Source organism: Pseudonaja textilis, chromosome 9, assembly GCF_049901715.1.
Source record: "Pseudonaja textilis isolate UNSWEBS1 chromosome 9, rPseTex1.2, whole genome shotgun sequence".
Lineage (NCBI taxonomy): Eukaryota > Metazoa > Chordata > Lepidosauria > Squamata > Elapidae > Pseudonaja > Pseudonaja textilis.
Genome location: NC_141998.1, coordinates 10,624,903 through 10,638,910, shown reverse-complemented (window position 1 = coordinate 10,638,910; position 14,008 = coordinate 10,624,903). Strand labels below are relative to the sequence as shown.

At 39.5% G+C, this 14,008-nt stretch overlaps 1 protein-coding gene and 1 long non-coding RNA gene across 6 annotated transcripts in view; one reads left to right on the top strand and one right to left on the bottom strand.

The window, feature by feature from the left end:
• LOC113447202 (nucleoplasmin-like) overlaps positions 1 to 6,260 on the bottom strand; it is a 22,513-nt gene extending 16,253 nt beyond the window's left edge. Inside the window, exons 1-2 of one of the 5 annotated variants that reach the window (XM_087938908.1) lie at positions 5,625 to 6,260; positions 4,575 to 4,685 (exon numbers count right to left, since the gene is read on the bottom strand). In XM_087938908.1, the coding sequence (XP_087795034.1) occupies positions 4,575 to 4,631 (57 nt within the window). In that variant the 5' untranslated portion in view covers positions 4,632 to 4,685; positions 5,625 to 6,260. Of the gene's footprint in view, positions 1 to 4,574 lie in introns of all 5 variants that reach the window. The other 4 variants (XM_087938907.1, XM_026717244.2, XM_087938912.1 and 1 more) reach the window with 4 other exon arrangements.
• LOC148125030 (uncharacterized) lies at positions 5,226 to 14,008 on the top strand. Its single transcript, XR_015744664.1, has 2 exons — positions 5,226 to 5,350; positions 12,676 to 14,008. It is a non-coding gene; the product is annotated as an uncharacterized LOC148125030 (long non-coding RNA).

The following is a 14,008-nucleotide window of genomic DNA, read 5'->3' as shown; positions in this document are numbered from 1 at the left end:
TATGGAATTGTTCAGGCAGTCTCCAGAAACTGAACACAATTGAATGGAAAGAAAAAAATACTAGGGACTCTCTGGTTATTAATGAATTACAATTCCCAACACTATAGTCCATTCTGGCTTAGGTGTTGAGAATTATAGTTCAACAGCAGCTGCAGGGTCAGGGGTGAATAAAAAAACAAATGTTCCACCACTCTTCACGTTCTTGGGTTTGCAGAGGGAGAGCACAAAAACTTTTTTTCTGGTTACTATGATACCCCTTCTATGTCAAAATATGGTAATGGCATATTGGTTGTTAGAATATTAAGTATACTTCTAGGCACTTTCTTCCAGTAACATGTATGACAACTCAGTCCAGCAGGGGGCAGCAAGAGACAACTTGTAATTGAGTCTTCAAGCTAGAACAACTTTTCCAATTAAAGTAAAGGAAATAAAGCAAATCGTTTTTATGCTTGGGAGAAAACTAAAAGAAATTAATTCCGATCTTACAAATGAGGCTGAAATAGAAAACTGTGCTCCAATTCCAGAATTTAATGCTGACAACAAATTAAATAAATTGTTTTGTCAGATGTGGGCAACCAACTAAAGCTTTGAGCGTCAGTAGCTTGTCAGATTCCATCAGCACTTAAGGAAAGTGTATAACCATTTGAAAGGTGGCATGCCATGGATAGTCCATGTTGTTACATTGTCCATTTTGTTCATGATGCTACAAGAAGTCTTTGCCCAAATACATTTGTTTTTTAAGTGCTGCGGGATTTTTGTTTTGTTATTAAGGTGGCAAACGTCTGAAGATGCAGCCCTATACATTTGTCTATGGAGATTCTCAGTCATCCAGGTCATGGTTGTCTCAAAGGTGTTTTTTCAAAAGGCAACTGGGTTTTTTTTGGTTTTTCCTTGAAAATGTTTCCCTTCTCATCCAAAAAGCTTCTTCAGTCCGCCCAGCCTTCAGTGCCTCCTTTTAAAACAAAGACAAAACAGGTGGGGAAAAAATGACCCATTCTGTCCACTGTTGGAGACTGCTGCAGTCCTCAGTTTGTTGCCCACCCTAGTTCCATGTAAGTAAAAGTGAAGGAGCTGGAATATAGCTGGTAGTTCTCAATTTGAACTGTTTATCTCTACAACTTTCACAAACTTAATGATATCTTAGCTATTTTGGTCTTAATTTACAGTAGCTTTCTCTAATTAAACGCCTTCTGGACATTTTGGACTATAACTTCTAACATTCCATGTTGGTTAGAGATAGAGTCATGGTGGATAAATAACCAGGATGATTTGCAAGGCTGCACTGCTTTTTTTGTAAAAAATATGGCTTAATCCATAACATGGTTTATTTGGTTTTGACTTGGTGTTTTATCTGAGACCAATAATTGTGCTCCATAACCAAATGTTTATGCCCAAGTATGTTGTATGAACTCAGCCATAATAATGTAAAAGTTGTACAAGTTTTGTGCAATGAATAAAACAAGTCAACATCTGAATTTTATATCTGCTAAGACCTCATTAACCACAGTTTGCTGGGTTTAAACAACCAAGGCAACTTCATACCATCTAAATAATGGCTTATCATAAATCAAGAGTTTCAACCTACTTCTGACATTCTATTTGTTTGACATTACTGAAACTTGGTTGAGACCACTGTCTTCAGCAGGCAAAATATTATCAATGAACCAGCCAGAAGACAATAAAATGATGGAATTTCACCCATTGGATCATCATGATGGCCACTTATTAAATCGGGGAGGGGACAACAATGGGGGCTACCTAAGATATACACAAAATATCCTGGGTAATTGTTTCCCAGATGTATAAATATATGAACATTTAAAAATGGAGAAGTAAGGAAATGGGGAAAAGGATGTGAAGCTCTACTTTAGCTGGCTTCAAAGTTCTGGCTTTTGCGGTGGATCAACCATACAGGAAACAGAGCTGGTCTGGAGGATTAGTGACCTCTTCACTGTCCCTGGACTAGCAGTCAAAACAAATGGCTCAGATTGAATCGTCATGGATTCAGGTAAGCATTTACAGCCATACAGCTAGTCCTCAACTTACAACTACATCTGAGCCCAAAATTTATGTTGCTAAGTGAGAAATTTGTTAAATGCCCCATTTTATGACTTATCTTGCCACATTTCTTAATTAGTAACACATTTGTTAAGTGAATCTGGTTTTCTCATTGACTTTCCTTGTCAGAAGATCGCAAAAGGAGATCCCATGACCCCAGGGCACTGCAACTGTCATAAATGTGAGTCAGTTGTCAAGCATCTGAATGTAAATCACGTGACCACAAGGATGCTGCAATGGTCATATGTGAAAAGTGGTCATAAATAACTTTTTTCAGGGATGTAACTTTGAACATTCACTAAATGAAAATGGTATAAGTCAAGGACTACCTGTGTTTCAGTGGCATTCATTGTAACTCATTTCTGGACTTCCTGTTAGAAATGCAGGTTATATCTGAGGGCGGTGCTTTACTTTACTTTGCAACAAGATAGCTGGCTATTCTTTAAAAATTAACAGTTCTGAACGATAAAGTAAAAGTAGGTAATGTCATATTGGAGATCCAGTGTCAATTCCAACTTAGTGTTGATTCCAACCTAGCATTGATTCCAACTGGTGGCACACCCACAGTGTCTGAGATTTTCTCCTCTATCATTACCCAATCATTAAGTGGACTTGGCAAATATTGTATTTGGCATCTTCTGCACATTTTTTTTTGAACATGTGTGTGCAAACTACTCTTTAAAGGAGAATATTTGTAGCTCAAGGTTCAAATGAGCGCGCAAAGGACCTTTCAAGAGCTACTTTCAATGAAGAAGGATTGTTGGTTGGCCAGTCTGTTGAACAACAGGCAGGCTAATGTTCCAATGGCATGAACCTTGTGGGGATCTAAATCCAACTACTAATGATGAGAGACCAATTTAAAAAAAAATCAAGATGCACTACACGTGTTAAATTTCTGCCAGACATATGGGTACTGAAGACAGCAATGCTCTGCTAGAAAAAGAAAAGGGGCAATAAAATTCCTTCTCTATTTTCTTCCCATGGTGAATCAGCAATCTGGGATATTCTTTTGTGTATGTGTTTGATCTCAGGAGGGAAGGAACTCTTATTAAAAAAAAAACCAACTGTACAAAGGGAGATTCAACTTGGAAATAAGAAGACAGTGAGAGCAATCAACCGAGGGAACTGACGTTGCTTTGGAAGTTGTGGGAGCTTCATCTCTTGAGGCTTTCAAGAAGAGATTGGACTGCCATTTGTCAGAAATGGTGTAGGGTCTCCTGCTTGGATGGGGGGTTGGACTAGATGATCTACAAGGTCCCTTCCAACTCTGTTAATCTGAATCTTAAGAAGAGAGAGGCTTCTGGATTCTTGTTAAACCATATCAAAGGCAATCTTGAAAAAAAATCCCCTTCTTTATCACCACCATGATAGAAAAAGAAGGAGACTGTAGCCTCTGGTTTCAGATTTCATCATCCAGGTTAAATCTCTAGCATCTTCAGGAAGGAGTACAATCTACATTGAATCCTGGAATAATGCTACTCACTTGAATTAAGTCTCCCATCATACTGTGATATTACCGTGATATTGACCATGTTAATTAGAACCAGCGATTGAACAAATGGCTCCTCATCTCTGCCTCATTTATATTCCTCCTCTCACAGAGATGCAACTGTTTTCAAGAATGTCCTCAACCATTTTTTACCTTCTTAAATCCTGTAGCTAGTTTGAGGATGTTTGTGGAGATTCTCAATCACCCAAGTCATATTTGTCCCAAAGGTGCTTTTTCCAAAAGACAATTCGACTTTAATTTCTTTCCTTTGGAAACGTTTGCTTTTCATCAGAACTGAAGAAGCTTCTGGGATGAGAAGCAAAATATTTTTAAAGAAAAAAAAAAACCTAAGGAATTCCAGTTGTCTTTTGGAAAAAGTTCCTTTCAGATTGTTTGAGGATGCCAGTTCTATTTTGCTGTGCTTTGTTCCAGAGATATATTAAAGTGTGCACATTTTGAAATACCCGAATCAATTTCATACTTGTCAAGCATCTAATCATGTAGTGATTTACTGTTGACTACTAACAAAGGGCTTATACATTTCAGTGACAGATCCATCTTAAAACCTGGCAGGAACTCTGAATGCTCAGAACGGCATAGTAACTAGCACAGGATTGGCATAATATAAACAGTATGCACTGAAAATTGAGAAAATTCAAAATAATACTTCTGTCCCTCCTACATCAACAGATTCACCTCTGGGATATCTATCTTGTTCAATTCTTCTAAAGGGACTGCAATAGATCCCAACTGGAAATATGAAAAAGAGCTGAAGTGGGACTAACACTTGCTGCTTTTTTTTTTTCCTCTTTGGAAGAGCCAAAGAAGTTAAGAAAAATGTGAAATCAGTGAGTATTATCTGAGAAACCAAACAGGCCGAGCCAAAAATTAAGAAGTGAGGCCACCACAGCAGAGATCTGGTTGCCCTGAAATGAAAGGAGAAATAACGAAATAATTTATATGTAGGATGGGAAGAATTTGTCATTGACTAGCAATTTTATCAAGGGCTGAAGGGCCAAAAACTCACCAATTTAGTCTCCCAGCGACAAACAATCCCAAGCTTAGGTTTCATGAAGGTAAACATGCAGACAGGTCAGGAATCAATCAGAAAGTGTGCAAAACTGGTTCTTCTGAGCTTCTTAGCAGACAACGGAAACAAAGTGGAGACTTGTTTTCTCCCTTTCACAAGCGAGTGAATCCAGCCAAAAACAGCAATTGAAGAAGCGACTCACACTTGACTTCAACTTATTCTGGCTAAATGTTGACATACCTTTGGAGACATAGAATCGGGGAGCCAACAAAGGAAGGAGAAATCCAGCCTCCAAAGGCATCATGCCAAAGCAGCACAAGTCAACAGAAGTGGGGAGGCATACTGACACAAGAGAAGTTCTAACACAAGAGAAGGCTATTTCTTAAAACAGGACACCTAGGCAAATCCAATCAGTGGAATCTGAGCCTTTTATTTATTAACCCTCTTTGCCTAGTGAAGGCATTCATTAAGGACCAAATAAAGACTAAATATCCAGGAAGGGCCTATTACTTTCTATTCAAAAATCTGCACCTGAAGCTACAAAAGGAAAAAGAAGAACAGTTAATCCAGACTCAATCTCTCCCCAATCTTTATTTGCTTATTCTCATTTATATTCCTTTGTTCAGTTAAACATTAAGATTAATGTAAGCCAGTTTGAGTAGCGGTTAAGTCACCAGCCTAGAAACCAGGAGACTGAGTTTGAGTTCTGCCTTAGACATGAAGCCAGCTGGGGGACCTTGGACCAGGACTTCTCTCTCAGCTGTAGGAAGAAGGTATCTGCTTCTAAAATCTTTTCTAGGAAACTGCAGGGAGCTCTAGGAGTCAACACTGATTTGGAGGCACTCACACATGCACACAGGCACACATTTGAACTAAAACTGAAAAGCAAAATAAAAAGTGAAATGCAAAACATTCAACATATCATAAAGAAGTCTAAAAACTCCTTAGGGTAGCAGCTGCAGCAGTTGCAGCAGCAATTAAAAACTGGCTACAGAGGAGAGCCTTGGCTATTCTCAGAAAAATGTAAAAAAACAAACAACTACTCACTAGATAGTCAGAAGTGGAAGGAAGTAGATAGAGACAAATGAGTGAAAGAGATGGGAATCCTCTGCTTCTTTTTTCAATCCAGTACAGAAAGCAGGCCGTGAGCTGAAGAGACCGGACTCTCCAGAATGCTATGAAAAATAATGCTTTTGGTTTTAGGAGGACAGCAGCAGAACCTGACTTTTTAAGGAAACTTTGGGAAGGCATCTGTTGTATATTGGGAGCCTCAGTTCTATGTTATGTTTGCATATGCATTTGCCTCTGGCTAGTCTGTCTGTCTGTCTGTCTACTCTATCTATCTATCTATCTATCTATCTATCTATCTATCTATCTATCTATCTATCTATCTATCTATCTATCATCTATCTATCTATTTCTAATATCTATCTATCTATCTATCTAGTCTCTATCACCTCTTTACCATCTCTTTGTTCCTGTTAAAAGAAAGGAATATAAAGTGACCAAAGTCCCCCTGGAAAGGAGTGGCATATAAAGTCTAATAAATAAATTTAGGAAGACGCAAATTTATTTCTCTTCTGCCAATTCCTAATAAGCTAGGGAGACAATCAGAGCAGTAACTTTTCCGTGCTTGTTAAGAAATCTAATTTAATCCTTTCTCTCCTGCGTGTTTTCTAGTTGGAAAGGCTCCTCCTTGGCTCCCTTCCCACTGCTAAAGAAAAAGAACTTATGGGATACTTTGTCTGAGCAGGGACATGCAATTGGAGAGGAGAGAACTTTTTGTGGAACAAATGCTAGAAAGGGAAATAATTAAGCAATCCTCTTTACTTTCCCCTCTCCTCAGGTTATTTTTCCATTTGGGAGGGTGATTTGCCAGACATGAGTGTTGGGACCTAGTAAATCAATTAGTAAAATTCCTAAGAGAAGGAACATTCTGAAGGATTGCCTTTGGAAAGACAAATAATGGCAAAGCCAGGTAATTTCTCTTGGAAAGGCATTTAATGATTCTGGGTCTATGTGAGAGAAGCTTTGGCTTTTTGAGGAAATTTATTTAGCTTAGGTGCGTCATCAGATCATGACACATTTTAGGGTATCCTATAAAGGAATGCTTATGCATATGTAGACCAACGCTGATGCCATTTTGTGCGGGTGACGCTCCCTGGATTGTGCATGGTCCAGGGGTAGGCTGCTACCAGTTTGCACTGATTCAGGTGAACCGGTTGTTAATTTTATGGCTAGTTCAGTGAACCAGCAAATCCCACCCTGGCTGGCCCCACCCACCCTGCCCTGCCCCTACCAGGAGTCCCTGCACAGTCTGTTTTTGACTGCAGGTAAGTGTAGGGTCTGTGCGGAGACTCAGAGAGGGTAAAAAATGGGTCTCCTGGAAGTTCCAGAAGGCCAGAAACAGACCTGTTTCCAGTCTCCAGAGAGCCTCCGGAGCCTGGGGAGAGCAAAAACAGGGTGGTGCAGGAGGTCAGCCAGGCCATGCCCTCATGGCCACACCCACCCAGCAACCTGGCAGAATACTGGTTGCTAAATTTTTTGAAGTCCACCCCTGGCATGGTCAACCATCCACTCTGGAAAGAAACATCTTTCTCAGCTGCTTTAATGGAAGTAGGATCCTCAATGAACAAAATTGTCATTTTTTCCCCTACTAGATACCTATCAGAAAGGACAGCTTGGAGAGATCCCTCTTGCCCTTGGAAAAACAAGTAGATTGGATGCTCCTCTTGCTTCTAATCATCTGAGGGTATCTCCCAAAAACTGAGCAGATGTATTATCCATTCATTCTTAAGGTGACACATCATATTGGTGAGAAGAAAACCCCATCTCTATCCTGTTGCTGTGCAATGGGAGGCAGCAATAATCTTGAGGAACAGGGAGAAGATCTACATCCAGGACCATAATCAGAGAAAAGAAATGTGAATCCAAAGAAAAAAGTGTAACTTGCGAAAGAATCTCAATCTTGACCCTCCTTATTTTAGTGAAAAATAAAGGAAGAGCAGAGCATAGTTAGATCCACAAATTTCTGTTCCTGTAATCTTGTAATAAAAGTTGTTTTAGCAGTCAACTTTGGCTTTCTATTCTAAGGATTGTCATTCTGTGACATCTGTTCTGAGTCACTTTTGAATAGCGCACCACTTACTGTGTGGGTTTCCCACTCGGGCTTTCCAGTTGCCTCCTGTCAATTGTCACCAGCCCAGAAGATCCAAGGCAGCAGAAATGGGTGACCCTCATTTTCACCTTCTTCCTGACTCCTTTGTTTTCATTACTTGGGCATTTCCCAAGTTAAAATAATGTAACAGAAGGGAAGAACCAGGCCAGGTAGAAAGGGGGCAGATCCGGTCATGACTGAAAGTACCAGTAACTTGGAACTGTGGATCATGTCGGACCAGCAAACTGAAACTGATGAGTTCTTGGGCAAAGAAATTCTTACAAGTAGTCCTCGTTTAGTGACTGCCTTCTACTTTTGCAGTTGTGACATTGATGAAAAAGTAACTTTGTGACCAATCCTCACATTTATGATCTTAACAGGTCCATAAAGCAGAAGAAAGCTGAAGTAAGTTCATGACCACTGTTTTGGCTTCTGCTTCTTTAATGACCAAATTGTCAGTTCCAATGGTGGTCATTGAATGAGGACTATCTGTCCTTCAAGAAGTGGTGGATTGAAGTTGACAAGAGGGAAAGCACTATTATTATTTTCATGGACTCTGTAGTGTGAAAAGGTGTGAGCCAACTCCTCTCTCCTCCACAGATAAAAGAGGGAAGGTGTGTTGTCTTCTCCCTGCTTACTGGAAGCCTATGGGGAAGTGGGTGTCAAAAGCAGAAATGATAGAAAGAAAAATTGAGTATGGAAGGAAATAAAATGTAGCATTGCTGAGAAAAGCTGGCCAATGAGCAGAGAAGCAGGTCCATCTAGCTAGCCTAACATTCCCCAAGAACATCACACTTGTTAGGATCCCCTTACTTTATCTTCAAACTAAAGTGCAATAAAGCAGAACAGATGTTAAATATTGACCAAGTCCATCCAGGATGCTGGAATAAGGGGAAGATTCTACTTTAAGGTCAGGAGAGCCAACCACATCTTAATGATCCATGAGCTAGGGTGAAGGCAAGAGTGCTGTCATGGGGACAAGATGTCACAGGAAAAGTGTGCTGGGGTCAAATGTAAGTAGACCCCAAGCTCAGTGTCGAGCTCGGAAAGTACTTAAGCAGCACAGGAAGCTCCCAGCACTGATCATTACCTGATACTTGCTGGAAGGAACAAACACAATAAAAAGAACTACATTGACCCAGATACCTGGTCTGTATTGGTTTCCTTTTTTCATGTAACTTACCAGACATGCTCAGGGGGGTTGAGACTGTGTATCCTTTTCTAAAAGCCTTGCGCTTTTGGTCCAAGTCAGCTGCAGATCTCTCAAACTCCTTAATCCTTGTACAGGCTCTAAGTCCTCCTCTTTTTCTGCAAGGCATCGATGGTTATTAATCAGTCACAGCTGACTGTGTCCTAGGTGTACATCTGCACATCTCCACCTCCACGTCCTGCTCTCTTCTATTTCCAATTGGCCAGCAAAGCTTCAGATCATGCTGATGCTTTCCTGAACTGACCACAAGTAGGATTTATCACCTTGTGAAGGAAGCTGTGGCTCTCTAAATTAGGTCAAATCTTGATTCGTAGCAGCTCCAGTCAGCATGGCCAATGATGATGGATGCTGAGCGTTGTTCAAGAACATTTGAAAGGTCAAAGTAGCCCCATCCCCGTCTCTATGTGCGTAATAAGACTCTCCTATAGATGCCAACTATGCATTGGCTAGAAACGAGATGGGTGGGCTAAAAAGGACATCAGCAAATGAAGGGAAAGCTTTCCACGTATATTTCAGAAAGCTGATTCCTGGGAGTGGTCCTCATGCATTCCAAGGACCGGAACTATGGCTTTAGTAGAGCCACTACTGGCTGACACTTAAGGAGATATTCAGGTCTCAGACGGTTTAAAAACCTTTAAACTGTCTGGAACTGGAACACCTCCTTCAAGATGGATGAGGATGGAATTGCAAGCTCCCCTGAAATGGATCCAAACACCAATGGACTCCATATGAGACCTGTGCTTGTTGAAACACTTGACTCCTGAGGTCATCCAAACCTAAAAGTCAGCATTTTCTGCCAGTGGAAGATTCAGAACTGTTGCTTAAAGTCAGCACTATTCAGACAATAGAAAAAGCCACAAGCAATAAATGAGGTTCTTTTTCTATCCTAAATAGGGCAGGAAGAACCTTGCACAGACCATTTGGAAAGGAGGTGGGGGAAAACTGAATTGTATAAGAGGGACCAGGTGAACTTCAGGCCAAAGTGACGCTATTCTTCCAAATTCCAAATATGGCAGCTGGATCTTGGGAGCATAAGCAAGATTACCAGGATAAACTTTACAGATAACATTCTTGGTGTAAGCATGGAGACAGAAAGCTGTCTTGATATTTTCAGCGTACATGCTGCTTCTGTGTTTTACAGAAAGAGTGAGATGTTTTTGTGGGGAAGAAATTGTTTGTGTATTCCAACACTCTCATGGAGTAACAAAACACCATACTAAGAATGTAAGCTTACAGCGGCATTCAAATTTGTCAAACTCCAGCTTTTTAAAAAAATACATTTTTTTCACTCTGCCTGGCTTTTTTACAGTTGTTCCATTATTGCTTCTCCATCCCCATCTAAGGATGTTATCAGCTGGATTTCTTGGGGGGAAATAAGAGAAGGATTAGCTCCAGTTTTGTTTGATGTGCATGGTTAAAGTGGCAACTGGAATAATTCATTCTGATTATTCATCTTTTTCATGGAAGCTAGGAAAATCTATTATTTAAGGCATATGTTCAAAGTAGATTAAAAAGAGGCAGTGGCTGAATTAAAGATAAGATGTTTTAATGAGCAGATTCATTAAACCAGCAGCATCTTTTTTTTTTCAGTTCCGCAGAAGCCTAGAAAAAAAGGGTGCTTGCTTTAACAATTAGCAAGGAAGCAACATCTCCCTATAAAGTCTTATCATTTTCTTCTACACCATTTTCAAAGTGTACACAACTCTCCTCTTTGGACTTGCAAGAAACTTTTGCTCATTTGTAAAAGATAAATTTGAGTGAAAAAATTCTGAGATGAGCCCAATAGTTTTTTGGGTGGGAGGCGCCTTCCAAACCAGATGACAAAATGTGCATTATGGCAATCCAAAACTCTTAATAGCTAATTTAACTGGAGAAGCAATAGGACAATGCAATCACAATGTCTAATCTAACTTTGCAGTCCCAAAGATATATTGCAACCCAAGCTCAATGTTAAGCAGTTTTCCATCTGCATTTAGCAGATTAAAGAAGTCTAACCTAGAAGCTACAGAATATTGAGGTCAAGCTTAACTCCTTCAGTTCTCAGGGATCAGCTGAGAATTTTTGGTACCAAAATATACCCAAGAACTTAACTTGGCATGTTTTGCAAATAAAGATACTAGCTTGTTTATCTCACTAAAACACACCCAGAATTGCTAGTTTTACCCTTTAGTTTGTGAGGATTTTCTGCCTGACATGCTTTTCTTCAGTTTGATCTTGACCATCATCCGATCCACATTTTCCTATCTTTCTTCTTTTTTATGTTTCTCTTCCTCCTATACATTTGTTGTTGTTGTTGTTGCTGCTGCTGCTGCTGCTGCTGCTGCTGCTGCTGCTGCTGCTTGAGTTTTGTTACATCTGGTTTCTCTTTGGTGGTAATTCTTTTTGGCAGAACTGATCATGGTTGACTTCATGACCTTCTCCAACCTCTTCTTCCAATCCCTTTCTCCCAATCTTTTTTTTTAGGGAGGAGGAAAAATGAGATAACTGAAAAGTATCTCAGCCCCCAGTAGAAAATGTTTGATGATGTGTATCGTGGGGTTCACATATATATGTCACATATATCTCATAAGAACAGGGGATAAACTTTGCATACCTGCCATTCAGTGCTGGGCATTTGCAGATAATGCCCTTTAAGTTGCTTTGGAATGCCATTTTCAACTATGATAGACCAGACATTTATAGGGGCTAATATTATAATATGGTGTCTGGACCAAACAATGTACTGTATAATAGGGTATTTGTCTTAAAAGATATGTGTTAGCACATTTGCTAAAGGTGCAGCAGGTGATTTTGAATCTAAAGAAAATACTTTGAGAATTAGTAGAGAATTTATGTTGCCTGCCCAAATTCTCAATTCAGTACCTGCCCTTCAGTCTGAACCCTCAAGAAATCTTTCAATGAAGTGATACACAATATGTATGTAAGATTGGCCTAGATGGATAGACCTGGAAGAAAACAACACTTTGTAGATAGAATTCACACACCATGCTATATGAGTTTTGGGGTGAATCATTGTGGGATGAAATAAAGTGCTACACATAACTAATCTTACTGCAATTATAGTTTTAATAAAAACTTGAACTGGGGAAATGGATAATTTTTAATAAAATCCACCATCAACCTCAAATAGAGCAGAGATGTACATTTAAGAAGGAAATGCAAAACTGATACAATTTGTGCACACTTGAATTCCCTTTATAAATATCCTTGCTGGAAATATAGAAAACACCTGAAAGGGCAAATTTTGCTTAGTGAGGAAGACAGAGGATGAAGGGTTGTCAGAAAGCTGCCTTCAGATGCAGAATATGGAGCAGATTTATACTGGATTAGGTCAGGCAGATCACTCCTGGCTGGGGATGATGGGATTCTGTAGCTGAAGAAGATATGAAGAACATTTATCCCAGATCACTCCTCCATCTAGCCCATCTGCTCTACTTTTTTGGATTTTACTGTGAGTCTCTAAGTAGGAGAAGCCAAGGAAGAAAAACATAGATGCTTCTGCAGACAAAAAGGCTCTACCATCTTTTGTTAAGATCACATGAAGCTTTTAGCTTTAGTTTAGTATGTCTGAATTCATCCCACAACAAATCATGGCTTTTAAGGCAAACCATGATTCAGTAAACCATAATTTAACATAATGTGCAAATCTAGTCAATACGGGCAGTGTAAATTGTTATTATGCAAACCATTTCTTTTAAAAAAGGCTCATTTGAAAATCCATTTTATCCTAGGTGTTGTTTTAGCTAACTGAATGCTTCCAGGAATTAGTTTGAAATGTTATGTATTTGACTTCTGAATAATCTAATTAAGAATTAGGCTGCCTCTTGACTTCCGGTTTGAAGTCTCTTCAGCAACAGACAGAAATCCACGATCATGCATGGTTTCTGTCTGGGCTCGCCGCTGGAGCACCTCAAGCCAGCTGGTTTCGGGACTAAGCCACCCCGTAGAGGTGGTGAAGAGGGGGGAGACCACCAGCAGGGTCAAGGAGAGCCACATCTCTCAGCTGGCCATTACTCCCTTTCCCGAAGGCGGTTGCAGAGGTGATCAGAAATGGCCACCACAAAGAAGAACTCGACCGGAAAAGAATGTGCAGGAGGAAGATAAGAAGTGAAAGTTTTGGCTGACCGGGTTAAATTGTAAAAGCTACAACTAAGGTACCCAGGAATTTAAACTTACAAAAAATAACATCACTCCCAAAGAAGAGTCGGAAGCAGCGAAGGAAAGTGAAAAGGGAAAGGTTTGGCTTTTTTTTTTTCTTCTCTCTCCTTCCCTATACTGACAACTAAGAGACTTAAATAAGAAATTGGAAAAATCCGCTTTGACATCAATAGGCAATTAAGCTGAAAATAAAACAAAATGCCAAAGGCATAATAAAGATTTCTGGACATTAAATTTTTTTCTTTTTCTTAAGCAGGAAGGGAGAGAAAAAGAATAAGGGCAGGATCTGGAAAGAGGGAGGAGACTGCCTGGAATTAAAAAAAATCTACAGTAAAACTTCAACAAGACTTCTAAAAGATACATTTTAACTGAAACTTTGTAACTAAACAGTAACCCCAGGAAGAGAAAGTGAAAAAAAAGAGCAAAAAGAAACAGCTTGCGTGTATTTGGATTGTTTGGTGATCTTTGGATTCTTGGTTATTACATTTGAATGACTAAAATCAATTGGGTGGTTGTTAAAAATTTATACAATGGCATCACTTCTGGATGAATTGAAAATGGAACTTAAAAAGTACAAAGAAGATGCACAAGAAGGGAAGGGTTCTTTTGGCTTTATTTTTCAATTCTTAGAAATGGAGATTTGGAACTATGAGAAACAACAAGAAACGTCTGCAAAACAAGAAGACTGGGACAAAGAAGAAGCCATCTTTAATGAACAAGTAATTTTATGTGGGGAAGAAAAAGGAAAGGGGGGAAAGAGAATGGAGAATTTAAGACTTAAAAAAACAACCAAAGAAAAGAAAAATAATTCAAAAATAAGTATAATACTGGAAAGCAACAGAAAAGGGGAATACAGAAGAGAGAAATAGAGGTAGAGAGACAAGGGGGTAAAAAGGAGAGAGAGAA